Source organism: Capricornis sumatraensis, chromosome 6, assembly GCF_032405125.1.
Source record: "Capricornis sumatraensis isolate serow.1 chromosome 6, serow.2, whole genome shotgun sequence".
Taxonomy (NCBI): domain Eukaryota; kingdom Metazoa; phylum Chordata; class Mammalia; order Artiodactyla; family Bovidae; genus Capricornis; species Capricornis sumatraensis.
The window spans coordinates 37,615,780-37,643,001 of record NC_091074.1 but is presented as its reverse complement, the minus strand read 5'-3'; the positions used below and the strand labels follow the sequence as shown (position 1 = coordinate 37,643,001).

The 27,222-nt window shown below is 39.5% G+C and overlaps 1 protein-coding gene across 1 annotated transcript in view; it reads right to left on the bottom strand.

Moving 5' to 3' along the window:
• FREM1 (FRAS1 related extracellular matrix 1) overlaps positions 1-26,433 on the bottom strand; it is a 157,132-nt gene extending 130,699 nt beyond the window's left edge. Inside the window, exons 1-6 of the mRNA XM_068974274.1 lie at positions 26,197-26,433; positions 18,542-18,636; positions 13,171-13,472; positions 11,471-11,667; positions 5,512-5,835; positions 1,851-1,959 (exon numbers count right to left, since the gene is read on the bottom strand). Coding sequence (XP_068830375.1) covers positions 1,851-1,959; positions 5,512-5,835; positions 11,471-11,667; positions 13,171-13,472; positions 18,542-18,636; positions 26,197-26,433 — 1,264 coding nt within the window. The remainder of the gene's footprint in view (positions 1-1,850; positions 1,960-5,511; positions 5,836-11,470; positions 11,668-13,170; positions 13,473-18,541; positions 18,637-26,196) is intronic.
• Positions 26,434-27,222: the final 789 nt, after the last annotated feature.

Genomic DNA, 27,222 nt, shown 5'->3' with positions numbered 1-27,222 from the left:
ATAAACAACTCACACAACTCAACAGCAAATAATAATAATCCAATTTTAAAATGGTCAGAAGATTTGAATGGACATTTTCCCAAAGAAGATACATAGATGGCAAACAGGCACATGAAAAGATGGTCAGCATCGCTAGTCATCAGAAAAATGCAAATCAAGAGCACAGTGAGACATTACTTCACACCTCTCAGAAGGACTGTCATCAAAAGAACACAAGTAACAAACGTTGGCAAGGATATAGAGAAAAGGGAACCTCATACACTGACCCTAATGCTGCAAAAGATTAAGAACAGGAGAAGAGGGCGACAGAGGATGAGATGGTTGGATGGCAGCATCAAATCAATGGACATGAGTTTGAGCAAACTCCAGGAGATGGTGAAAGACAGAGAAGACTGGCATGCTGCAGTCCATGGGGTCACAAAGAGACAGACACAACTGAGCAACTGAACAACAAAAACAAAACTGGTGTAGCCACTGTGGAAAAGAGTAGAGAGGTTTCTCAAAAAACTGGAAATTAAACTGCCATATGACCCAGCAATTACACTGCTGAGTATACTGGAATAAAACAAAAACACTAATTGGAAAAGATACTTGCACTCCAGCGTTCATAGCAGTATTATTTACCATAGCCACCATATGAAAACAACCCAAGTGTTCGTTAACAGATGAAAGGATAAAGAAGATATGGTTTATACATACAATGAACTATTACTTAGCCTTAATAAAGAATGAGAGTTTGCCATTTGCAACAATCTGGATGCACATAGAGCATACTGTGCTTAGTGAAAAAAATCAGAGAGGCAAACACCCTATTTTATCACTTAAGTGTGGAATCTGAAAAATAAAATGAATGAATATGAGAAAACGGAAACAGGCCCACAGATACAGAGAACTAGTGATTACCAGTGGGAAAAAGGAAGAGGGGAGGTGCAATATAGGGAGAATTAATTAAGAGGTACAAACTACTAAGTATAAAATAAATAAGCCACAAGGATATATTGTACAATACTGGGAATATAGCCAATATTTTATAACTTTAAATGAAGTATAATATATAAAAATATTGAATCAGTATATTGTATACCTATAACTAATGTAAGATTGAAAGTCAGTCATATATTAAAAATAAGAAGACAAAGCAGTTTAAACTCTTAATTATGTATTTTCATGTCCATGCAACCCAACTTAAAAATAAGATAATGGATTATAGTCTGTGTCTTTCTTTGATTCCTTTGAACAATTTTGAGTTAGAGACCTTTTCTCTCTCAGTCCAACTATGCTCGGTATCACAAACAGTCACTTTTTTGCCTCAATCAAAAAGGGACCTTTTTGGCTTATCTCCTGTAGAGGAAAGAACTTAATTTCAGGACACCAGAATCCTCACTTTAAATTTCTCACCCTGACAATTGGAAAAACAAAACCAAACAAACAACTAGATACCCATAGCCTGTATGGTTTCAGTTGCTTTGTGTGTAAAATAGGAATGCTGCTGCTGCTGCTAAGTCGCTTTGGTCGTGTCCGACTCTGTGTGACCCATAGACGGCAGCCCACCAGGCTCCCCGGTCCCTGGGATTCTCCAGGCAAGAACACTGGAGTAGGTTGCCATTTCCTTCTCCAATGCATGAAAGTGAAAAGTGAAAGTGAAGCCACTCAGTCGTGTCCAACTCTTAGAGACCCCATGGACTGCAGCCCACCAGGCTCCTCCACCCATGGGATTTTCCAGGAAAGAGTACTGGACTGGGGTGCCATGCCTTCTCCATAATGGGAATAAAGCTACCTTTTTTTCACTGACCAGTGTACTCTCTTGTCTTCCCTTCCCTGTTCTGTTTGACTCCTATATTGCACTTCACCTGTGTTCCAGGACACTCGCGGGGCATTTGTATCTGCTGTTCTGATGGAGATGTGGACTGTAATAGGTGCGCTCTTCTCAAAGAAGAAGTCATAGACCTCCAGCTCCACCTGTAAACAAACAGTTGAATATGAACTACATATTGACAATTTATAATATAAAACACCATTAATTCTGGGATATATACCGCAGATGGAGGAAAAACTAATTCAGTTTCTGCTGTTGCCTGACCTCATTTTTGACAACGTAATCTCACTTTTTCCAGCTCTATGTCTTATTCCTTAATTTATCAGTGTTTTTAAATTTTCTTTTCTATGATTGAAGTTCTTAACCTGAAATAAGCAAATATGCTAGCAATGTGCCCCTGCATTTGTTCAGGAGACTACATCAGTCCAGCATGAGACCGCTTCAGCTTCTCGTGAAGATATAGGATCTAGAGCAGTGGTTCTCCACTGTGATTTTTTTTTCATCCCCCCAGGAAGCATTTGGGAATATCTGAAAACATTTTTGGTCTCATAAATAGGTATGCCCACGGAGGTGCTACAGGCATCTAGTGGATAGAAGCCAGGGAGGCTACTATTAATAACATCCCACCATGACCAGGTCAGTCCTTACAACAAAGAATTAGCCAATTCAAAATGCCAACAATGTTGCAGAGATCCTGATCTACAGGCAGCTATCCCACTAGATATATTATTAAATATCTATATTTTATTTGCTCCCTTGAATTTCATAGCTAATAAGTAGGCTTATACATTTTGAACTTCATTGCATGCTATGTGTGTATTACACCAGGTGCTGACAGAGAAGGATGAGGTATAATATTGTAAAGGAAGGCAAGCTACCTACTTTTGAAGAATGTGTGGTCCATTTGAGAGGATAAAAGAAACAATTAGATAGTACCGTATCAGCAAATACTACATTAAAAAAAGAGATTCAAGAGTGACAAATACACACATTGAAAATGAAACTATACTGATATGGGGGGTATCATTTTGGTGGTGTTGGAGAAGACTCTTGAGAGTCCCTTGGACTGCAAGGAGATCCAACCAGTCCATTTTGAAGGAGATCAACCCTGGGATTTCCTTGGAAGGAATGATGCTAAAGCTGAAACTCCAGTACTTTGGCCACCTCATGCAAAGAGTTGACTCATTGGAAAAGACTTTGATGCTGGGAGGGATTGGGGCAGGAGGAGAAGGGGACGACAGAGGATGAGATGGCTGGATGGCATCACTGACTCGATGAACGCGAGTCTGAGTGAACTCCGGGAGATGGTGATGGACAGGGAGGCCTGGCGTGCTGCAATTCATGGGGTCGCAAAGAGTCAGACACGACTGAGTGACTGAACTGAACTGAACTGAATATAAATATATATTAGGTTGAGCCCTATCACTAAGGAACTTTCCTCTAAGATCAACGTAGTACCTACTGGAGTGAAGTTGGATTTTCATGCCTACAAGAGACTGCCTGGTGTAACAGCTGAAGGGAGGATCAGCTAGCTTAAAGCTGCACTGGCCATTGCTCTGCTCGCAGAAACCTCACCCCAGGTGGCTTCCGGCCAAAAGAACTGAGCAGTGCAAAATCTCCACTGAGAAAATTGAAAGTCAACTTCTAATAAAACAAACCAAAAGAGCACACATCTGGACACGTTCTGCTTTAGTATTACACTGTACAAAGCCAGACATAACGCATACAAAGCAGACAGAGCAGCAGCGCTTTGTTTGTGGATGTGAGAGAAAACTGGACATCTAAAGAGAAATTACCTCGTGCCACCGATTTCCTGGTGGCTCAGAGGGCAAAGCGTCTACCTGCAATGCAGGAGACCTGGGTTCGATCCCTGAGTCAGGAAGATCCCCTGGAGAAGGAAATGGCAACCCACTCCAGTACTCTTGCCTGGAAAACCCCATGGACAGAGAAGCCTGGTAGACTACAGTCCATGGGATCGCAAGGAGTCAGACACGACTAAGCAACTTCACTTATGGAAGAAATGAGAAGTGAAGACAGGAAAGGAAAAACCAGTTGCCACTTACTATTATGAAGTGAAGAAAATAAAAGTAAAGGGCAAAGCATGGCATTTATAGTCTGCCCTTGAGACTAAATGCTAAAAATGCCTAAACTAGATAGAGGGCAATTTGGTAACCCCAGGGACACATACTTCCCTTAATAGACCTGAACTCAAGTCTGTGTTAACCTGCTTATTTAAATTTTATATCATTTTTTAATCAACTTGCTGGTAGGTCTACAAGTTTGTGAAGGGTTATTATGCACAAGTCTGTAACCAGCTGTTCTCTACTCTCATTGAATACAAAACAAGAGGAGAGGCAGAAATAGCAGAAATGACTTAGATTAGATAGAAAGACAACTTTCCTGATGAAAAGTGATAGTGAAATGAGTCTTTTTAATGAGAATATGGAACCTCCTACCCTGAGTAAGCATTATTACTTAAAATTAAGGACTCCAGTAGAAAACCTTGATGGAAAATAATATAAAATAACTTATTAATGAAAAAATTATAAACAAATAGAAGTTAGACCATCTCTAACTTCAGTGGTCTATGTAATGCAAGAAGGCTGTTGGAGGCACCAGAGTTCTCAAACTGGTGAACCTGGGGGCCAAATGCAGCCTCAGAAATGTTTTGCAGCTGGTATTTTATGTTTTAAATTTACAATGTCTTCTATGTTTAAAAGTTGAAACTTTTTTTTAATTTAAATTTATTTTAATTGGAGGCTAATTACAATATTGAAACTTTTTAACTGAAGTATAGTTGATTAACAATGTTATATTAGTTTCAGGTATATGGCATGGTGATTCAGTATTTTTGCAGGTGATACTTCATTATAAATTATTAGAAGAAAAGGGCTACAATTCCCTATGCTCTACAGTATATCTTTGCTGCTTATCTACTTTATACATAGTTAGTTTTTATCAATTAATCCCATACCCCTACTTTGTCCCTCCCCCTCCCCTATCCCCTTTAGTAACTACAAGTTTGTTTTCTAGGTCTGTGAGTCTGCCTCAGTTTTGCATAAACATTCACTTGTATTATGAAACTTGAAATATTTTTACCAAAAAAAAGTAGAGCTTTCCAACTTTTCTTAAAAAAGGAAAGCTACAGCAACACTGGCTACATCCATATTCTCACATGCAGCAGTCAGCTGGAGCTGAGTTACATCTGCTTCCTAAATTGCCAGCTCCTTCCTCACTTCCCCCCAATCTCCCTCCGGATGGCTTTGTTCATTTGCATCACCTGCCCGGTTTGCATCTTGATTTGCAGTGATTGATTCTCTGCATAGATTAGAGAGATTGATAATCTCTCTAATCATTTAGAGAGATTTTAATCACATACTGATGCCCAAATTCCATTTCCAGATGTTCTAATTTAACGTTCCTAAGGAGGAGATAAAAAACAACAACAACAACAATTTGGTATTCTTAAAGTGCTCTGGTGACTCCAATATTCAGCCAGAGTGGAGGTGGAGCACCAATTTTGTGATTAGAAGGAACTCTTCTTTTGATTCCATGCCCAGCACATATGGTTTATATGACTTTGGACAATGAGGCAGTGACGATACAAGGTAACCTGCAGGCTAAAGAGAAGTGGCCTCTTCAATGACTCTCTGAATACCAAAGAGTCTGGCAGCTTTGTCTCTCTTCCCTCTCACCTCATAAAGTCTCCTCTCAGAATGGCTGCTGTTTGGTGGCTGATAGGCAATCTGCATATCTCTTAGATCCTTCCAGGTGAAGGAGGACACTGGTCTGGTGTGATCCCACAGGTGAGTCACATAGCCCTGGAGTGGAGCTTTAGTAATGTTGAACACCAGCAAGGGTTTGGGGGTCTCATCCTCTTCACAGTCCAGAACCGATGTAGTCAGTGAGGTCAGGATGAACTGATCCACTTCCAGAATAAACATGGCCATGAATGCAGCTCTTGGAATCTGATTGGGAATTCCAGGTCTGATATAGACAGGCAGCCACGCGCGCTCTGACTTTGGAAGGAGAAAGAAAAGATAAAGGGGAGAACTATAAATGAAGCTATTGATATAATAGCAGGGTAAATCACATGATATTTAACACTAAGTCACAGCCTAGAGGGTGCATCCAGCAGCGATCTGAATCATTTAGAGAGATTTTAATCACATACTGATGCTCAAATTCCATTTCCAGATGTTCTAATTTAACGTTCCTAAGGAGGAGATAAAAAACCACCACAACATCAATTTGGTATTCTTAAAGTGCTCTGGTGACTCCAATATTTAGCCAGAGTTGAGGTGGAGCACCAATTTTGTGATAGAAGGAACTGTTCTTTTGATTCCATGTCCAGCACATATGGTTTATATGACTTTGGACAAGTTACTTAACTTCTAAATCTCGATTTCCCCCGCCTATAACATGGACATCCTAGAGGTCCTAGGTACTGAGTGAGGATTACAAGAGATAGCCAACGTAAAGCACAAGGACTTGCCTAGCAGGTCAGTGGCTAAGACACTGCACTCTCAATGCAAAAGGCCAAGGTTCGATCCATGGTTGGGGAACTAGATCCCACAAGCCACAATTAAGTGCTTGCATGCCACAACTAAGATCTAGCAGAGCCAAATAAATAAAAAATTGTTTTTTAATCTTAAGAAGAAACAAAGTAAAGCACTAGCAGTGTCTGGCACCCACAACCAACCTCCCCTGGCCACCCCATCCACCTCTTGTAGGTTTCAAAGGTGACAATGGCAGAATGAAGGAACCTGTCCTTATGATAGCTGCTCATGAAACTGAAGGACATTTGCTCAGTCGTGTATTAGTTAGGACCCTGGGTCTCCAAGTGAGGAGTAGGTCATCAAAATTGCAAGTAACTCTTCAAGCTAGAAATACACCTTCCCCAAGTGAGAGAGCTATAAGAAGAGGCTCTCATTGTGGGGATCTCCAGAGAAATCATGAATTTGCAACCTGGGATCTGAGGTCCCCACAAGTGCTATGGGCAGAAAGGATCCTCAGCAGAAGATAACTGGGTCGTCATAGAATTTGATGTCCCCCATTATTGGGAGACCAGGCTTAATGATCAGAGCCACATGAGTGCAGTACTGCTGAACACTGGATATTTATATAACAGAATGTTTAAAATGTAGTTCTTCATGGCTTAGTCTCAACTGAAGTTCCAAGAGAGAGCATTTCAAAGACAATGTGAGACAGGTATTATAGGCAGAATTTACAAAACAAATTGTCTGGAACCAGTTTCAGACTCTAGAACCTTCTCACCCACTCTAAGAATATAAAAGGGTTGAAAAGTAAGAGAAAGAAACTTATTTACAGACAGAAGTTGCTCTGTGTTGTGCTGAGTCACCGCCTTGATGCCTCACACTGTATGCCCTCTATGAAGAGGAGGGGGGCGGGCAATGCTGCATCCCTTGTCCCAGGTGTCAGGAGGGAAGCTTCTATCACACCAGCCTTAAATGTGTGTTTTACCAGTGGAGCACACAGGGGATTGATGTTGGGCTCATCCCTGAGGAAGCTAAGTGGCCAGAGGCAGAAGAAACATGGTATCTGTGCTGGGATCAGTCTCTAGTCCTTGTTTGCTGCAGGAAGGAATATGTGAGGGCTCTCAGATACGGAGCAAGTGGGACAGAGTGTTGATCTAGGGTCATCTGGGTCCCTGACCTTTAGGTGCATCTGTGAGAAGCCAAAAATCTCCACAGAAAGAAGCTGGAGGTGGAGGTCATATGCTAGGAGCACTGGGAGGAACTGCAATTGATTAATCAGGCTAGAAAAGATGAGAGGCCTTTGCAGAGGAGAATCTCCAGGAGAACAAGGAAATTGCGCTGAGACTAGGAAGAAGCTTGAAACATCCACCCAACTCAGAGAGCACAAAGCCATATTCTTTCAATGCCTGGTCAAATAAGACCTCTCTCTCCAAAAGTCCTCCAAAGCCACCCACTCCTCAGCCTAGAATTTCAGAAACTAGCCAGCAAGGCTCAGAGAAAGAGAGAAAAGCAAGAGAAACAGAAGGTGACAACTCCTCTCCCTCCCACATGGTGGTTTATAAAAACAAAAGAGTGATAAGGCTGAGAGTTTAGACTGTGTAGTTCTAATGTGCCATTGAAAAGCATTTGAAGATTTATAATTTAATCAAGAATGAGGAAATCATAGTATAAACGGATTGGTTCTGAACAATAAGAAATATTAAACCTAGAGGTTAAGCTTGAACAAATATTACTTGAAACACTAACAAAATGGATACCAATGTCAAAAGAGTACACTTGAAATAAAAGATGAAGTTAAGTATCATAAAGTACAAAGATGATATGCTAGAATTAAAGTTGCGGATTATGTTAACCAAGCCTGGCGGTGGGTAATTGCAGTGAGAAAGGGTAAGGAGGATCAGACCTCATAATATATATGAAGGAGGCAAAAGACTTCATTGTATTTTTTACTTAATATGTTAAAAATAAAGGTTAAAGTATTTTTTCAATTTAGAACTAAATTTAAAAAAATAAAAAATAAATTTAAAAAATGAAAAAAAAGAACTAAATTTTAAAATGGGATATTAAATAAGTAGAGGCAAAGGCAAATAAAATATAACCTAGAGTGCAAGATGATGTTATTAATTAGCAAGAACGCATAAAACAAGATGATAGGGAAAAAAACAGATATCCATTATTATAGAAATATTGTCTCTATTCTCTTGTTTAAGACAAATATTCTGAAATTAAATATCCAATTATATCTGCCTTTACAGGAGAGGCATTTAAAATTATACAAAAAGATTAAACGTAAAAGGATGATCCAAAAAAGTCTGCAGATGTGACTATAAGAATTTCAAAGAGAGATGAATTCAAGGCAAGAAGAATTAAAAAGGACAGTGTGTGCAGTTAATAGTGATAAAATGTACAAGACAATGATTCTGATGTGCATCACTGTATTTAATATTATTCTGGCCAAACCAGTGGGGAATACAGGAGAAAAAAGAGAAATAATTACTGAAAAAGAAAGAAAAAATTATCATCATCAGTGGAAGATGTAATTAATACAGTCTTAAAAGCCTATAGAATTGAAAAACTTTTAGAATAATTGAATTCAAGAAAGAAGCCAGACAAAAGAAAATTAGACTAAGAAATAGCTTTCCTGTTTATCATCACTAACCAACAAGAAGAAATAGTGGAGGAGAAGAAGGCTAGTCAGAATAAGTTCATGAAAACAAACTGCCTAGGATTGGACTTAGTAAGTGTGCGCAAGGGACATGAAGAAAACTGCAGCCTTAACAGAAATATATCAAAGATCATTTGCCTCAACAAAGTGAGATAACCTTTGCCTGGAAAAGATGACTCAATATAGTAAATGTTCCAATATTCCAATTTTTCTCAAAATCATTAGTAATTTTAATCCAATCCTGATAAAAAATAATTAGGGGCTTAAAAAAACGAACATAAATATTAATTATTTATCTAGAACTAAGAATAGATAAGAAAATTTTGAAGCAGATCATGAGGCAAAACTTGCCTATAAAATATTAAAGTCCATTTTAGACCTTTTATTTTGGAATAATATGGTACTGACACATGAATAAGTGGGCCAATCTAAAGAATAAGAGAACTAACCTTGAAACAGACATATAATATCTTTCTATACAACAGAGCAAGCAAAAAATCAGTAGGAAACAGGTTCATTATTCATCAAATAGTGTTGAAAATTTTGGCTACTTGCAAAAAAACTGTTCTGTTGTTTTACAATAAGATAAAATTTATCTCAGGCAGATTAAAAAGGTAAACATAAACAAGAAAATATTTTTAAATCTATAAGAAATTTTGGGTGAATAGTCAGTCTCTTGATGAGGATGGATTATACCAGCATAAAAATAATAAAATAACAAGATATAAAACTTCAAACATAACATAAATTCAATTCCATAAACTGACTCTGGTATGCATGTCTCCCCCTCTGTGTGTGTGTGTGTGTGTGTGTGTGTGTGTGTGTAAGTATGGGTATATACACACATACATTTATATATATATTAGAAATACCCTAGTTCCATTTTCTTATTTTTTCTTTCTGTGCTTTTTTAAAAAAATAGCCTCTGCCATTGAGCATATTACTATAATCATAAAAGAATCTGTTTATGACATGCCCAACTGACTATGGTATAAGCAAATTCTAAATAATACAGGAAGATCATTTTAGAGAGGAAACTTCTAATAAAACTAATCTGAAAATATCAACAAAGAAAGCCCTATATCAATATATGAGGAAAAAGATGAAAAATCAATTAGGAAGAAAAATGGCTCTAAATTTTGTTCTTTACAGAGATAAAAAAGCATTAAATGTCAAAGAAGTTTCATGTCAAAACAAACAGAAAACATGTACTAATCGTTAGGAGACTGAGAGTTTAGTCTTGATTCGTCCATGCATGTACGGTCAAGATATGCAATTTTTGTGGCCCCAGTATAAAATAAGGGGCTTGGGCTAAACCAATTGTTTCCAAAAACATCAGTTTTTTCACTAGCAAAAAATACGTGTAGAGCTTACTATGTGTTCAGCTTTGTGCCAAGCTTTGTAAGCATCACCTCATTAAATCCTCTCAATAAGAAGTACTACTATGCCCATTGCAAGATCTTAAAAATGAGACATAGAGTACAAAATCACATAGCTAGTTAAGTAAACATTTGAACCCAGGCAACCCAGTCCCAAGGGCAGGCTATCAATGTCAGACTTAAATCTCTTCTTAAATCTCACCTTCCCCAAGTGATTTACCTGATCAATTTGACCAGACCACCTCACAATTTTTCCAGTTCTCAATTATAAAATACTACAACCCTGTTTAATCATTTCTTTATCATTCTTTGTTTTATTAAATCCTGTGGTAATAATGTTCAACATTCATCTGGGTCTCTTAGGAGAAATCAGAGGAAGAAGTGAGACTGAAAGATGGAGGTCTTTCACAAATGTCATCTCAGATCATCTTAAATCAGCACAAAATCTGAACTGTTTCAGCAGGTTCATAGTCATTTCAGCTTCCCAAATAAACACATTACAGAGTGCCTGAGTTAGTAGAGAAGGATGCCAATCTTTCACTTAGATTGACTTCACTTTCTGTCATCATTTCAATAAGAAGAGATCAAGAGGGAGAAAGGCAAGGAGAATTTAAAAGAGACTGGAAGACGGAGATGGCCCTGCTACAGCCCTCACAGTGGGACGAGGACTCCCTCTCCCCCAGTTTCCTATGGCCTTGCTGAATGGGTGTGTGGACCCTTTGATTTCCTCCAACAGATGAAAAGAGGGTCGAATAAAGGGGTAAATGAAGCATCAAAGAGTAGGAGTTACAAAAGCAAAAACGAGAAACTGAAGAATATTGAAGGGAAAGGGAGAGAAAGGTTAGCATGTAACCTGATTCTGGTTCTTTCTAAGTTGCAATGGTAGAGCTACAAGATTGCCAGAAAAGGGAAATCATACATGGATATTATGTGCAAAACCAACCCTGTTTTAAGCACTTACTGGCAGAACAAGCCTGCAGTTCCAGTGAGTCATTAGGCTGTTCCACCCACAACCATACGGGAACCCTCGCTGACATGGGAGCCAGCACAAGTGACCCCAGAGAACCAGCTCTCAGCCGGGGACCCAGACACATGAGCCCATAGACTCTACCTTGTATGTGATTTTACTCCTGCTATCTGTGAGGTCCAGTTGGATGGAGAAGTAATCAATGTTGGGAGAAGGGGAACTCAGGTGTTGGTATCGAAGCCCCATCAGCAGGAACTCCTCACAGCTCACTTTGAGACTTCCGACTTTCTTCAGTCCCAGGGTACACCTGCCACCTGGACACTTCAGCTCTGTTCCCAATTCTAGAATGCATAGCAGGGAATTAAGAGAGGCACTTGTACCTTAGTGATTACCTTTAAAAACCTGTCCTCCCTTCCACAGACACTTATTCCCTCTCGCTGACTAAAGAACACTCATGTGTTCCCGTCAATCGTTCACTGAGTGGGTTGTCATTATTCTGAAAACCTCCCATTTCCTTACTGTGAAAACAATCGACCGATTATCTAACAAGGTCCTTACCCACCAAAAGTGCTTGAGAGAAAAAATATAAAATGCATTTTCTGGTGGTGGACCATCTCTGACAAATGGGCTCACTGTAGGCCTTCCACAGTCCTGCTCTTGTCTGTATTTACAGCATCCATTTCCATAGCGCCACCATGCAATCTCTGCTAGAATATTCTGTTCACTGAAATTCACTCCCCACTTAAACACCTCTGAATTCTGCCTATTTTCCAGGTCCGCTTTGTCTTTTCACTAAACCTTTCTTCAAATATTCATTGACCACCTGAACCAACCTAATCTCCTCCACTAAAAACTGCAGTCATCTCTCCAGTATGTAGTCTTTTTGTCTCTGCCAACTGTATTATTCACTCTTGCACCGTCTATGATACGCACAGGCCACTTATGTTAGTGGCCTTTTGCACACTTCCCTGATATGAAGACTGGGTGTTCTATTCTTACCCAGAAGGCTGCAAAGACTAGATGAGATGACATATATGCAAACATGTCTTTAGCTATAATTTACTGTCCAAATTCCAGGTATGACTACAACCATGACTTTCCCTTATATTTCTTGGTCTTTCCCCAGTGCCTAGAACACTATTATGCATCTAAGAGCTGCCCAAAATGTGATAATTAAATGAATAACAAGAGGAACATGACCCATCATACCGTCCAAATTCCAGGTATGACTACGACCATGATTTTCCCTTATATTTCTTGGTCTTTCCACAGTGCCTAGAACACTAATATGCATCTAGGAAGTGCCCCAAATGTGATAATTAAATGAATAACAAGAGGAACATTATCCCTCAACTCTTCCTGATTTAAACCATATCTCCTGCCTACCAGCTTTACCCCAAACCTGCTTCAAGTCTAACAACACCTAATAAATTTCCCAGCTACTCTGGCTATCACTGCTATTGCTACTCACTATTAATAATAACAGCTGACAGTTACTGAGCACTGGCTATGAGCCAGACACTGTGTGAATTGCTTTGTGTGTGTGTGTGTGTGATCTCACTCACTCTCACCTTTATACAACCCTATGGAACAGCCACTATCCTTGACCATTTTTCAGAGACTTAGGTTAACAAACTGACCTAATACCACACAGGAAGTAAACAGCAGAGGCAGTTTTCAAGCCCAAGTTTTTCTGTTTCCAAAGTCTGCACTCTTAGCCACTAATCTATGTTTTCAACCAGCTACAAATCCTATTAAGTAAAACTCCTTGTCACTGTGGAAGATGACCATTTAAGACCTCGCAGATTTAGTAACATCCAGATAAGTATTAAAACATATCATACGAGACTCAGGGAAGAAACTATGTGGCTGATCTCCACGAGGTTCTTCCAGCTGGGGCTCCACCAGAACCAACTGGCCATGGGCTGGCAGCTGAGTTCCCACAGGGTCCAGTCTGACTGTGCATTCCAGGCTGGCCATCCTCTCGTAATCAAATCTGAGCAGGTTCTTATCAATGACTTGGGACAGGCTGTAGAACTCAGACACCTCCAGTGCATCATCACTCACGCGGATGATGTTACAGTCTGGTTCCAGGAGGTAGACCCGCAGGGTAAAGGTTTCCGTGAAGGTGTCTGTCTCAGTAAACCTGAGGGCAGAACAGAGCAAAGGCAACATTACTGGTGTGCAGGTTCTTCTGCTACTTGGGCACTAAGTTGGCTTGAAGCTTAAAGATTGTCTTTCACACAATCTGTGTATCAGGGAGTTTGGATTTTACTTTATACTCTACAACCCACCTCCCTGTTCTTGTCCCTCCTCCTTAAATTGGTGTCAACTCCTTTTTCTGTTACTTCCCTTTCCAATGACCCTCCTTTTAACACCTTCTCTCAAATCTATCATAAATATGGGTATTTAATGACTGCTCTGATCTCAGTCTCATCTCTAGCATGCGTGCAGTTTAAGAGTATCCTGCAAATCTAGTTAATGCACTGACTTTTTTTTTTTTTTTTTAGGTGTCTGGTACTTTAATTTTTTTTTTTTTAACTTTACAATACTGTATTGGTTTTGCCATACATCAACATGAATCCACCACGGGGTGTACACATGTTCCCAATCCTGAACCCCCCTCCCACCTCCCTCCCCATACCATCCCTCTGGGTCATCCCAGTGTACCACCCCCAAGCATCCTGTATCCTGCATCAAACCTAGACTGGCGATTTGTTTCTTATATGATATTATACATGTTTCAATGCCACTCTCCCAAATCATCCCACCCTCTCCCTCTCCCACAGAATCCAAAAGACTGTTCTATACATCTGTGTCTCTTTTGCTGCCTCTCATACAGGGTTATCATTACCATCTTTCTAAATTCTATATATATGCGTTAGTATACTGTATTGGTGTTTTTCTTTCTGGCTTACTTCACTCTGTATAATAGGCTCCAGTTTCATCTGCCTCATTAGAACTGATTCAAATGTATTCTTTTTAATGGCTGAGTAACACTCCATTGTGTATATGTACCACAGCTTTCTTATCCATTCATCTGCTGATGGACATCTAGGTTGCTTCCATGTCCTGGCTATTAAAAACAGTCCTGCGATGAACATTGGGGTACACGTGTCTCTTTCCATTCTGGTTTCCTCGGTGTGTATGCCCAGCAGTGGGATTTTGGGGTCATAAGGCAGTTCTATTTCCAGTTTTTTATGGAATCTCCACACTGTTCTCCATAGTGGCTGTGCTAGTTTGCATTCCCACCAACAGTATAAGAGGGTTCCCTTTTCTCCACACCCTCTCCAGCATTTATTGCTTGTAGATTTTTGGATTGCAGCCATTCTGATTGGCATGAAATGGTACCTCATTGTGGTTTTGATTTGCATTTCTCTGATAATGAGTGATGTTGAGCATATTTTCATGTATGCACTGACTTTTTTTTTTTTTATTAAATTTTAAAATCTTTAATTCTTACATGTGTTCCCAAACATGAAACCCCCTCTCACCTCCCTCCCCATAACATCTCTGTGGGTGATCCCCATGCACCAGCCCCAATCATGCTGTATCCTGCGTCAGACATAGACTGGCGATTCAATTCTTACATGATAGTATACATGATAGAATGCCATTCTCCCAAATCATCCCACCCTCTCCCTCTCTCTCTGAGTCCAAAAGTCCATTATACACAGCTGTGTCTTTTTTCCTGTCTTGCATACAGGGTCGTCATTGCCATCTTTCTAAATTCCATATATATGTGTTAGTATACTGTATTGGTGTTTTTCTTTCTGGCTTACTTCACTCTGTATAATCGGCTCCAGTTTCATCTATCTCATCAGAACTGATTCAAATGAATTATTTTTAACGGCTGAGTAATACTCCATCGTGTATATGTACCAAAGCTTCCTTATCCATTCATCTGCTGATGGACATCTAGGTTGTTTCCATGTCCTGGCTATTATAAACAGTGCTGCGATGAACATTGGGGTACATGTGTCTCTTTCAATTCTGGTTTCCTCGGTGTGTATACCCAGCAGTGGGATTGCTGGGTCATAAGGTAGTTCTATTTGCAATTTTTTAAGGAATCTCCACACTGTTCTCCATAGTGGCTGTACTAGTTTGCATTCCCACCAACAGTGTAGGAGGGTTCCCTTTTCTCCACACCCTCTCCAGCATTTGTTGCTTGCAGATTTTTGGATCGCTGCCATTCTGACTGGTGTGAAGTGGTACCTCATTGTGGTTTTGATTTGCATTTCTCTGATAATGAGTGATGTTGAGCATCTTTTCATGTGTTTGTTAGCCATCCGTATGTCTTCTTTGGAGAAATGTCTATTTAGTTCTTTGGCCCATTTTTTGATTGGGTCGTTTATTTTTCTGGAATTGAGCTGCATAAGTTGCTTGTATATTTTTGAGATTAGTTGTTTGTCAGTTGCTTCATTTGCTATTATTTTCTCCCATTCAGAAGGCTGTCTTTTCACCTTGCTTATAGTTTCCTTTGTTGTGCAGAAGCTTTTAATTTTAATTAGATCCCATTTGTTTATTTTTGCTTTTATTTCCAGAATTCTGGGAGGTGGATCATAGAGGATCCTGCTGTGATTTATGTCTGAGAGTGTTTTGCCTATATTCTCCTCTAGGAGTTTTATAGTTTCTGGTCTTACATTTAGATCTTTAATCCATTTTGAGTTTATTTTTGTGTGCGGTGTTAGAAAGTGATCTAGTTTCATTCTTTTACAAGTGGTTGACCAGTTTTCCCAGCACCACTTGTTAAAGAGATTGTCTTTACTCCATTGTATATTCTTGCCTCCTTTGTCAAAGATAAGGTGTCCATATGTGTGTGGATTTATCTCTGGGCTTTCTATTTTGTTCCATTGATCTATATGTCTGTCTTTGTATGCACTGACTTTTAATTCAGGAGTGAAGGGGTGAGGGATTTCTGAAGCATCAAGCCCTTTTTGCTTTTCACAAATGCCGCTACAAGAGTAGTTATTTGCAGTCTAGCTGGGGAAGCTCAGCTCAGTGGGTGGCATGTAAAGGGTGACCAGTGCCTGTAACCTCCATTCCCTTCATTCCCTTAGGAACTACACTCTCTGGATATTTGCAGAACATAATAGGGATGGATTGTCATTCTCTTTCTGATTAAATTTATTTATTTTGAACTGAAGGATAATTGCTTTACAGTATTGTGTTAGTTTCTGCCAAACATCAACATGAATCAGCCATAGGCATACCTAGATCCCTTCCCTCTTGAACATCCCTCCCAGCTTCATCCCCATCCCACCCTTCTAGGTTGTTACAGAGTCCTGCTTTGAGTTCCCTGAGTTATACAGCAAATTGACAGGCTGTCATTCTTTATTGAAGGGAGAAAATTAAAGTGATGGTCATGCATCAATAATAGATTCTCCACTGATGTGCTTTCATAATGGCCCAGGCACATGCTAGACTCCTTACAAAGAGTTTATCATTCAGTCTTCACAGGAATCTATGGTAGTGTTGTTGACTCCATTTTACAGATGAGGAAACTGAGGCTTAGAGAGGTCAAGTAGCTTACCAAAAGGGCTAGAGATGAGGTAAGAGGGCAATAAACATGCTCTCTGCTTTTATGCCTCCAACTCCTCTGAATGTTCTACTTTAAATCCTCAAGACCAAGAACACTGACAGGTCCTCTAACTGTACTTCATCTGTGCTGCTCCTCCCGCTTCATCCTTTAGAAACTCAAAGAAATGGGAACAGCCAGAGTTCATCAGCAAGCTCTCTGAAGCTAATTAGTTTTGTTAACTTTAAAGTCTTAGGAAGATCAAACAGCCCTATATGCTGATTGCCTTGTTCCCAAGGAATCCTTGGGTGCCATCTCATTTTCTGAGCACGGCATTTGCTTCACGCCTCTCTTTTGGCTTGTCATTATGCGTCACAATTATCTAGCCATCTTTTGCATCAGGCCCTGAAAACCAGCCATTTATCCTCATTCTTGTGTTTCCTAAGCCTACCTAGCATGAGCCTGACCTATGATGGGTGATCAGGATAATTCACTGTCTGCTACAAAACTCTAGACTAGTATTCCTCTAGTACTTAAGGCAAATTCATGCTGCTGTATTTTAGTCAAATACTCTTAAAAGTGACAAAAGCCAAGTACAAAACTATATAAGGCCTACTCCACCTACACTGAATTTTCAGTTGCTTCTATGAAGTGAGCAATAACATAACCATGAGCTTAATTTTTAAATTAACTCTTTATTTAGATATAATTCACATAATTCTAAAATGTACGTTTTCAAAGTTTACAACTCAGTGTTTCTATGCAACCATCCTGCTCTCTAATTCCAGAAACACTTTTATCACCTCCCCCCATAAAAATCTACACCTATGAGCAGTCACTCCCCATTCACCCCACCACTAAAAGCTGGCAACTGCAATCTACTTTCTGCCTTTCTGAATTTGCTTTTACTGAACATACCATATAAGCGAAATTATACAATGTGTAACGTTTTGTCTGACTTCTTTCACTTAGCATAATATTTTCAAGGCTCATCTGTTATAGCATGTAATAGTACTTCATCCCTTTTGTGGCTGAATAATATTTCACTGTATAAATATACCACATCTTGTTTACTCATTCATCAGACTGATTATTTCAACTTTTTGACATGTACAAGAAATGCTACAGTGAACATTTGTGTAAATTTGTGTGTGAACATATGTTTTCATTTCTCTTGCACATTTATGTATCTAGGAGTAGAACTGCTGGGCTATATGATCACTTTGTCCAACTCTATAACTGATCGTTTTAAACCTTTTTAAAATATAATATGTTTAAAAATAGAAGATATTGCACTTCTTAAAACTAAGTAGTTGATAATCAAAATGAAGAATGTCATTCACTTTTGGAATATATTTTCTTCCTAATTCTCATTAAAAATTTTTAGGTTGTAATCTCCATTTTTAATCGTAAATGGAGAGTTGAATGACCAGAGATACCTGTACAAGAACTCTAAAGGGAAACAGGAGAAGGCTAATAATTTGCCACAGAAAAACCCCAAGAAGAGGACATAAATAAAAGTAACTGAAAGGGTGCTACAATTCTTGCCTCATCCATTCAGGTCTCCAGTTCCTACTACTAATTACTTACTTGTTTGAAATCTAGTAACTCCCACCATAGCAATACTTATCCAAAGAAACAGAAGCACACAGAATGGTTATCTGACAACGAATGACGAACGCTCCTGTGCCACTTACCTGTAGAGTCTAAGCTTCACTGTGTCTTCATCAAGAATTGGGCAACCATTATGAGTATATTTTACTTCATTGGGAAGGAAATGGCAGTCAAAGACCTAGTTCATGAGAAGAAAGGGATATATATGTGAAAATCATTGGTACACTTTTTAGTTTTTCCAGCAGTAAAGTATGGCCTGGAGAAATTATGTTCTCTTAGCATTATGCATGTGTATGTATGTTTTGTTGCATAGGATCTTAATTCTCTGGATCTTAATTCCCTGAACAGGGATAGAACCTGTACCCCTAGCAGAGGAAGCAGAGTCCTAACCACTAGACCACCAGAGAATTCCCTATATGTGAGTGTTTTAACCACCAACACCCCTACGCAGCCCCATGTCCATGACCATACTGCTTATACAGCTGTTGTCTGTTTTGAGAATATCTAAATTATGAAAGTCTGGTTCTTTGGAAGGAATGATGCTGAAGCTGAAACTCCAGTACTTTGGCCACCTCATGCGAAGAGTTGACTCATTGGAAAAGACTCTGATGCTGGGAGGGATTGGGGGCAGGAGGAGAAGGGGACGACAGAGGAAGAGATGGCTGGATGGCATCACTGACTTGATGGACGTGAGTCTGAGTGAACTCCAGGAGTTGGTGATGGACAGGGAGGCCTGGCGTGCTGCAGTTCATGGGGTCGCAAAGAGTTGGACATGACTGAGCGACTGAACTGAACTGAACTGAAGCAGATAAATTAGGCAGTGATGATCTCTAAATAATTATCTTTTATTGTATATTTAAAATATGGTTCCATTTTTTAAAACATTATTAGCCAATACCTTTCAGGGGTTTATAGCAACTAAGGAAGTATACCTGTATGTACACAGGGAAAGACACGTCTTACCCCACATACCAACGTGCTATATTAGCTCTGTGTGTATTTTTTCTTCTCCTTTTATTGCTTTCCTTTCCAAATAGTGTTTTTATATTTAAAGATGAAGCTGCTTACTATGGACACTATTGTGTTTGATCAAAGCCAAACAAGACCCACAGTGGTTTCTCATTTACTTGCAAAAGACTGTGGTTACTAGTTATGTAATAACAGAAGTGATTCGTGTGACAAACAGCAACGTCAAGGCAATTTTCTCTCTTCAAGCAGAATTATAATTAACTGTACCACCTAACTCAGAACTATTAAGGAAATTGCCAATTGTTATATTCTGGGGTCATATTTTTTAAAAGAATTTTCTCTTCCAATCACACCATAACACTCATTCTGTGCAGTCTGACTTGGTAGAGTACTAAGAAATACTCTTGAGGTATTTACATGTCATCACTGCTGAGTTCATGCTACTTAGCCTGTGCCTAAGTACAGCCTCACACATTTACAGAAAACATAATCCTTTCTGACTCTACTCTAGTCAGAAGGTCTCTTCTTTATCTCCTTCCTTACTGTCAGAAAAAGGAAGCAAAGACATCTGTAGAAGAGGAGATCCTTTATTTGCATTCCTGTTCTACACACATCTTCGCTTCCTCTTTTTAATTGACAACAAGGAAGGAGATAAAGGAAAGACCTTCCCCATATCATTGACAAATAGTCATGGTAATAAAGAGACAATCTGCTTTGTTAAAAGAAACATCTGTTTTATGTTTCATGATATGTTTTCCTTTTATAAAAGGCGACAACCATAATTGTCCATAAATTTACTAACCAAAACAAAGGAGAGTTAAATCCTTTTCTAATTACTGTCTAGCTTTGTTTTTTTCCACTCCAACTGCTTTTCAATTACAATTTATAATTAAATTGTCACACATTCCTAACTCATTACTCACTTTAATGACAGTAAACTGGTTCAAACGAGAGATATTTTCTTACTGCTATATTTCCTATTCAAAAGAGCAAGCTCAGCACTAAACTGTGGTGCTTTTCCACCCTGGAAATTTCTTGCTTTGGGACAGGTGTGAGCAATGCTGTGTGGGGGTAAGTCTTGTCCTAAAACACGAGGAAAACATATCACCATCGACCTTCTCTAATTGACTATATCAGGAGGGTTATCTAGACAGAAGGTACTGGTATGCACCAAGCGAATTCCTTTCCAAATATCCAATAGGAAAATGAACCTGTTGGTCCTAAGACAAACTTCAGTAATGAAATGAAAACACTAATTGAACAGATGTTAAACAAAACATTTTCTGTGGAAATCACATGAAACTGTTCATTACACAGCAGGGTGTTGTTAATACAGTCATCTCACTAGGAATGGGCCCACATAAGCTTGCTTTCACCTCTATTGAGGAGTAATGCATACATTGTGTGTTTGTGTGTGTGTGCACTTGCACGCATGCTTGCACAAGGTTATGCTTAATTTCAAAAACTCCATAAGACACAAATCCCTAGAGAGAACTGCATCTGCCAGGATTAAAAACAGGGACATATTCCTCAAAAAAACACTTTTCACTTAGGAATTTTGGTTTTGTTCAAATTATCACAATAAGAAAACAGGAAGATCACCTGGTGATCTGAGAAAGCTTTTCCAGATAGACAAATTTCTTGATAGTACAAAGCTCTAATGTTTGTCCAGAAGGTAATGAAACTCCACATTTTAAGAAAATAAATATATTTACTTCGTGTGTGCATGTTCAATCGTGTCTGAGTCTTTGTGATCCCATGGACTATAGCCCACCAGGCTCCTCTATCCATGGAATTTTCCAGGTTAAGAATACTGAAGTGGGTTGCCATTTCCTATTCCAGGGAATCTTCCTGATTCAAGGATCGAACCTACATCTCTTGAGTCTTCAGTCCTGCATCGGCAGGTGGACTCTTAGATGAGAATTGAGATGTCAGAGGTACCTCTGGGTATGCATACACTGAAGCACGACCCTTTAATGAGCCACAGCACATTAGGGGACCCTCTGGGGATGTATGGAACCCTGTTCCTTTGCCTTGCAATGCTGACTTTCCTAAACCAGACAGGTATGTTGTTTTTGTTCCACATCGTCTTTCTAATAATGGATTTTTGCCCTAAAATCAGAGAAAGTTTGAAGAGGAGATGACTTAGAGATCTCCTACAATCCTTGATTCTTGTGATCAAATAAGTGTTTTGCTTACTTCTGGTCACATGGATCCCTTTTTGCTCTCCAGGGCCTCAGAACTGGCCAAGTGATGAGCACCATTAAAATATCACTAAAAATTATGACTTTTTCATTATTCTCATAGAAAGTGCTATATGTGTTTAGAAGTCATAGGCTATTTGGAATGGAGAGAGGGACAGGATATCCACAAAGGTTTAAGTCACAGTAGATTCTCCCCAAAATGCTTTCTAAGGAGGGAGAATCTGGGGAATAATAGGGTGTTGTTTTTGCATGCTTGAGGCCAGAGCTTAACATCTCTGCACTACAGGGGGAATTTTCCCTCTCTTATTCCCTCACAAAATAGTCAGCTTTACTTCTAAATAAATGTTGAACAATTTTTTAAAAAATATATTTATTGGAACCATTATCAAATTATCAGTCTTTATGAGGCATCCACATTTTTCCATACAGCCCTGAGTCCCTGCTCTATCAAGGACCCCGGTCATGTAGGATTAGGGTCCTATTTGCTGCCCCACAAAACCCCAAGGTTTTGCTTTTGACCCCAGTGCCTGTAGTGAAGGCTCCACTGCCTGCTATTGAGCCTATTCATGTTCAGCAACTTATCACATTTAGTGCATCAGGGCTCCAGGCACGAGCCATCCCAGGCCTCTACCTGTCCCCTAACTTATAGACCTCAATCAAACACACCTTCCAGCAGAAGTTATATGTTGGAGAAAGTGGGGAGATGTTGCAATTACTACACACTTGGGAATACAAGTGTGACCTGGGGCCATTAGCACAAACTAACACTGTTTAGATGCCCGTCTGAAGATCACTGACTGATAAAAGAAAAAGCTCATGGGAAACTGGAAGGAGACATTTAGTTACAATATCATAAGCAATACTCCCAACACAAGAGCTCTCCATAGAATTCTGATGTGTTTCAGAATCAGATATAACCATAGGGAGGTAAGTGGAATATCTAGAGATGTCAGTTTGAGCTAGTATGTATCAGTCTTTTTTTTAAGATTTTTTTTGGGGTGAATGTGGACCATTTTTAAAGCCTTTATTGAATTTATTGCTTCTGCTTTTTATGTTCTAGTTTTTTGGGCATGAGGTATGTGCAATGTGGGCTCTTGGCTCACTGACTGGGAATCAAATCCACACTCCTTTTTTAAAAAAAAATTATTTATTTATTTTAATTGGCTAATTATTTTACAATATTGTAGTGGTTTTTGCCATACGTTGACATGAATCAGCCATGGGTGTACATGTGTTCCCCACCCTGAAGTCCCCTCCCCCCTCCCTCCCCATCCCATCCCTCAGGGTCATCCCAGTGCACCAGCCCTGAGCACCCTGTCTCATGCATTGAACTTGGACTGGTGATCTATTTCACATATGGTAATATACATGTTTCAATGCTATTCTCTCAAGTCATCCCACCCTTGCCCTCTCCCACAGAGTCCAAAAAACTGTTCTTTATATCTGTGTCTCTTTGGCTGTCTCGCATTTGGGTCACCAGTACCATCTTTTTAAATTCCATATATATGCATTAATATACTGTATTGGTGTTTTTATTTCTGACTTACTTCATTCTGTATAATAGGCTCCAGTTTCATCCACCTCATTAGAACTGATTCAAATGCATTCTTTTTAATGGCTGAGTAATACTCCATTGTGTATATGTACCACAGCTTTCTTATCCATTCATCTGCTGATGGACATCTAGGTTGCTTCCATGTCTTGGCTATTGTAAACACAATGGCACCCCACTCCAGTACTCTTGCCTGGAAAATCCCATGGGCAGAGGAGCCTGGTAGGCTGCAGTCCATGGTGTCACTAAGAGTCGGACACAACTGAGCAACTTCACTTTCACATTTCACTTTCATGCATTGGAGAAGGAAGTGGCAACCCACTCCAGTGTTCTTGCCTGGAGAATCCCAGGGCCGGGGGAGCCTGGTGGACTGCCGTCTATGGGGTCACACAGAGTCGGACATGACTGAAGTGATTCAGCAGCAGCAGCAGCAGCTGCGATGGACATTGGAGTACACGTGTCTCTTTCAGTTCTGGTTTCCTTGGTGTGTATGCCCAGCAGTGGGATTTCTGGGTTGTATGGCAGTTCTATTTCCAGTTTTTTAAGGAATCTCCACACTGTTCTCCATAGTGGCTATACTAGTTTGCATTCCCATCAACAGTATAAGAGGGTTCCCTTTTCTCTACACCCTCTCCAGCATTTATTGTTTGTAGACTTTTTGATAGCAGCCATTCTGACCAGCATGAAACGGTACCTCATTGTGGTTTTGATTTGCATTTCTCTGATAATGAGTGATGTTGAGCATCTTTTCATATGTTTGTTAGCCATCTGTATGTCTTCTTTGGAGAAATGTTGGTTTAGTTCTTTGGTCATTTTTGGATTGGGTCATCTATTTTTCTGGAATTGAGTTGCAGGAGCTGCTTGTATATTTTTGAGATTAATTATTTGTCAGTTGCTTCATTTGCTAGTATTTTCTCCCACTCTGAAGGCTGTCTTTTCACCTTGATTATAGTTTCCTTCATTGTGCAAAAGCTTTTAAGCTTAATTAGGTCCCATTTGTTCTTTTTGCTTTTATTTCCATTAATCTGAGAGGTGGGTCATAGAGGATCCTCCTGTGATTTATGTCAGACAGTGTTTTGCCTATTTTTCCTCTAGGAGTTTTATAGTTTCTGGTCTTACATTTTGATCTTTAGTCCATTTTGAGTTTATTTTTGTGTATGGTGTTAGAAATGTTCTAGTTTCATTCTTTTACAAGTGGTTGACCAGTTTTCCCAGCACCACTTGTTAAAGAGATCGTCTTTTCTCCATTGTATATTCTTGCCTCCTTTGTCAAAGATAAGGTGTCCATAGATGTGTGGATTTATCTCCGGGCTTTCTAATTTGTTCCATTGATCTATATTTCTGTCTTTGTGCCAGTACCATACTGTCTTGATGACTGTAGCTTTGTAGTATAGTCTGAAGTCAGGCAGGTTGATTCCTCCAGTTCCATTCTTCTTTCTCAAGATTGCTTTGACTATTCAAGGTTTTTGTATTTCCATACAAATTGTGAAATTATTTGTTCTAGTTCTCTGAAAAATACCATTGGTAGCTTGATAGGGATTTCATTGAATCTATAGATTGCTTTGGGTATTATACTCATTTTCATTATATTAATTCTTCTGATCCATGAACATGGTATACTTCTCCATCTATTTGTGTCATCTTTGATTTCTTTCATCAGTCAAACCCACACTCTTTGCACTGGAAGCAAAGTCTTAACCACTGGGCTGCCAAAGAAGTCCCCTATCTCTGTCTCTTTAGTTCTTCTTTACAACATTTGTTATCACTTTTGAATAAGTTGATGGATTTTTTATTTTTAGCTAAATAGAAAGAACATTAATGCCCACAGTTCAGCAAATAGAAATGATGTATTTTGCCAGAAGTAGTCACATCCAGTGTTGAATATTCTCAAAACCGTTTGCATTGAGAGGAAAGTTAAACCACAGTAAGAACAAGTAATAAGATCAGAAGTGATATTCTACTGTGTATAGAGAAAAATTTTTACTTTAAACAAATATTTGATAACTGGGGCTTTCCTAAACCCAGTGAATTAGAGGATAACTCTTTACCCTTCAAAAGGATTCAGCACAGAATACCCTTAAATGACAAGGTCTCCAAGACCATGATTAAACGGAAAAAAATATATGCGGACATTTTTGAAGAACAGTGACTATTTAAAGTATCTTCACATCTCTTTTCCAGATCTCTTCCATTATTCAAGGGAATGTTTGAGTGATGGTAATAGATAAAAATGTCTTCATGTTTTATTTTTGCTATTCTGCAGTACAAGTGTGTCCTAAAATTGTCCTGGAACCCTGACATCTTATCCAAAGGCACCTTGACTGGCCAGGGTGAGATAATCTGGGGCAGTAATAGTCCCATAGAGATTGACCATATCACACTACACAGGAGACTGCCCACTCCAACCCTTGGAAGGCTGGCCTTGTTTTCATTTTCTCTCTCTCTGTCCCCATTTTCCTGTTTCCCCCCTAAGTTTCTCAGAGTGCTGATGTACCTAAAATGAGTGGTATTTGATTCCCTCACCTTAATAAGATTTACATTCATTATCTTCAATAGAGAGGATAAATTGGAAAGATTTGTCAATTTGTGTATTTTTCATTTAAAAATCCATCCATCCATAAGTCTGAACCAGCCTTCCACCACAGGTGTTAACATAAACAGGAGTAACTCCTGTTGGTTTTGTAATTCACAGTCAGTCAAGAACATTCAAAAATAGTTTTGACCAATATCAAATCATTACCTGGCACACCTGAAACTAATGTTGTATGTCAATTATACCTCAAAAAAATTTTAACAGGTTTCACCTTGCATAGAAAAACAACTCAGTATTATGCCCATCAATTGCAACTCCACTATTTCAAATCTGAACTTCTTAACAGCACTCACCTCTGGTAGCTTGAAGGAAGACCTTTTATCTTTCTCTCTCTCTCCTCTCTGCCCTCCTCCCCTTACATTCTCACATACTCAGATTCATACACATACTACTAAATAGCAAATCTCAGATATGACCTACCTGTGGAGTAAGTTTCCCAACCCTCTGGGTTATTGGCTCATTCATCACGACTTCCACTTTGCAGGCATCTTTCTCTTTGGGGATGGTGAACTTCAGGTCATCTTGAGACAGGAAGGCAGAACTGCCCTTCATCACCCTGACCCCTTGGTTAACACGGACAAAGGTGGGGCTGGCCCAGCCTGGGAGCAGCAGCAGCAGGAGCAGGGCACCAAGCCCACCCCAGCTCGGAGAGCTCATGCCGACAGGGGCCAAGTCGTTTCCGTTCACCAGGAAAATCCCTTCAACAAAGGGGGGCTTCTCAGCTTCCTTCAGGGGTGTCAGCTCATAGTCCAAGGGGCAGTAAGAAGGGTCCTACAACGTGCCCCAAGATCTTAACATGTCCCTTTCATTTCAAACTCAGACAAGGAGGTCTTTCAGGCAGTCCCAGAGCTTTTAATAAAACTCGCTGATCACTTCTGACAACACCAGCAAGATTAATGTATACCTCCCAAGTGCTTTTTTAATCCTGCAAAGGGGACAAGGGGTTGGAAGAAAGTGAGAGAGAAACCAAAAGTTTATGTGACTCATTCAAAAGACCCCCACCGTCAAAGGAATCTTTCAACCAGCCTATAATTTCAGCTAAATTAAAAACAAATAAACTAACTTGACCTCCAGGCCCATGTGAAAAGCAATGCAGTCATTTCATTCCCCGGCGGTAACTCCTGCTTCCGGACTCCGTGGGTCCCCACCAGGATGTCAGCTGTGTGGTCTTACAGGAGCCAGCCTGCCTCACTGCCAAGGGCAGCGTTTGCTCCCCCTGCTTTCAGAGAAAGTTGTCAAACTCTGCTTCTGTTTCCTCACTTGATAGATGAGGACTGTAACCAAATTTGTGCAAGAGAGCTGATAGAATTAATTGTCCCCTGTTTGAAACATGATTATTTCTGAATCAGTGCTACTCCTTTTTTTAAAAAAAGGCTTAATAATTTGTCACCTGTGTGCACTTTGCCAGGCAATGAAGACACCTAAAAAATGCTTGAGTGGAACTTG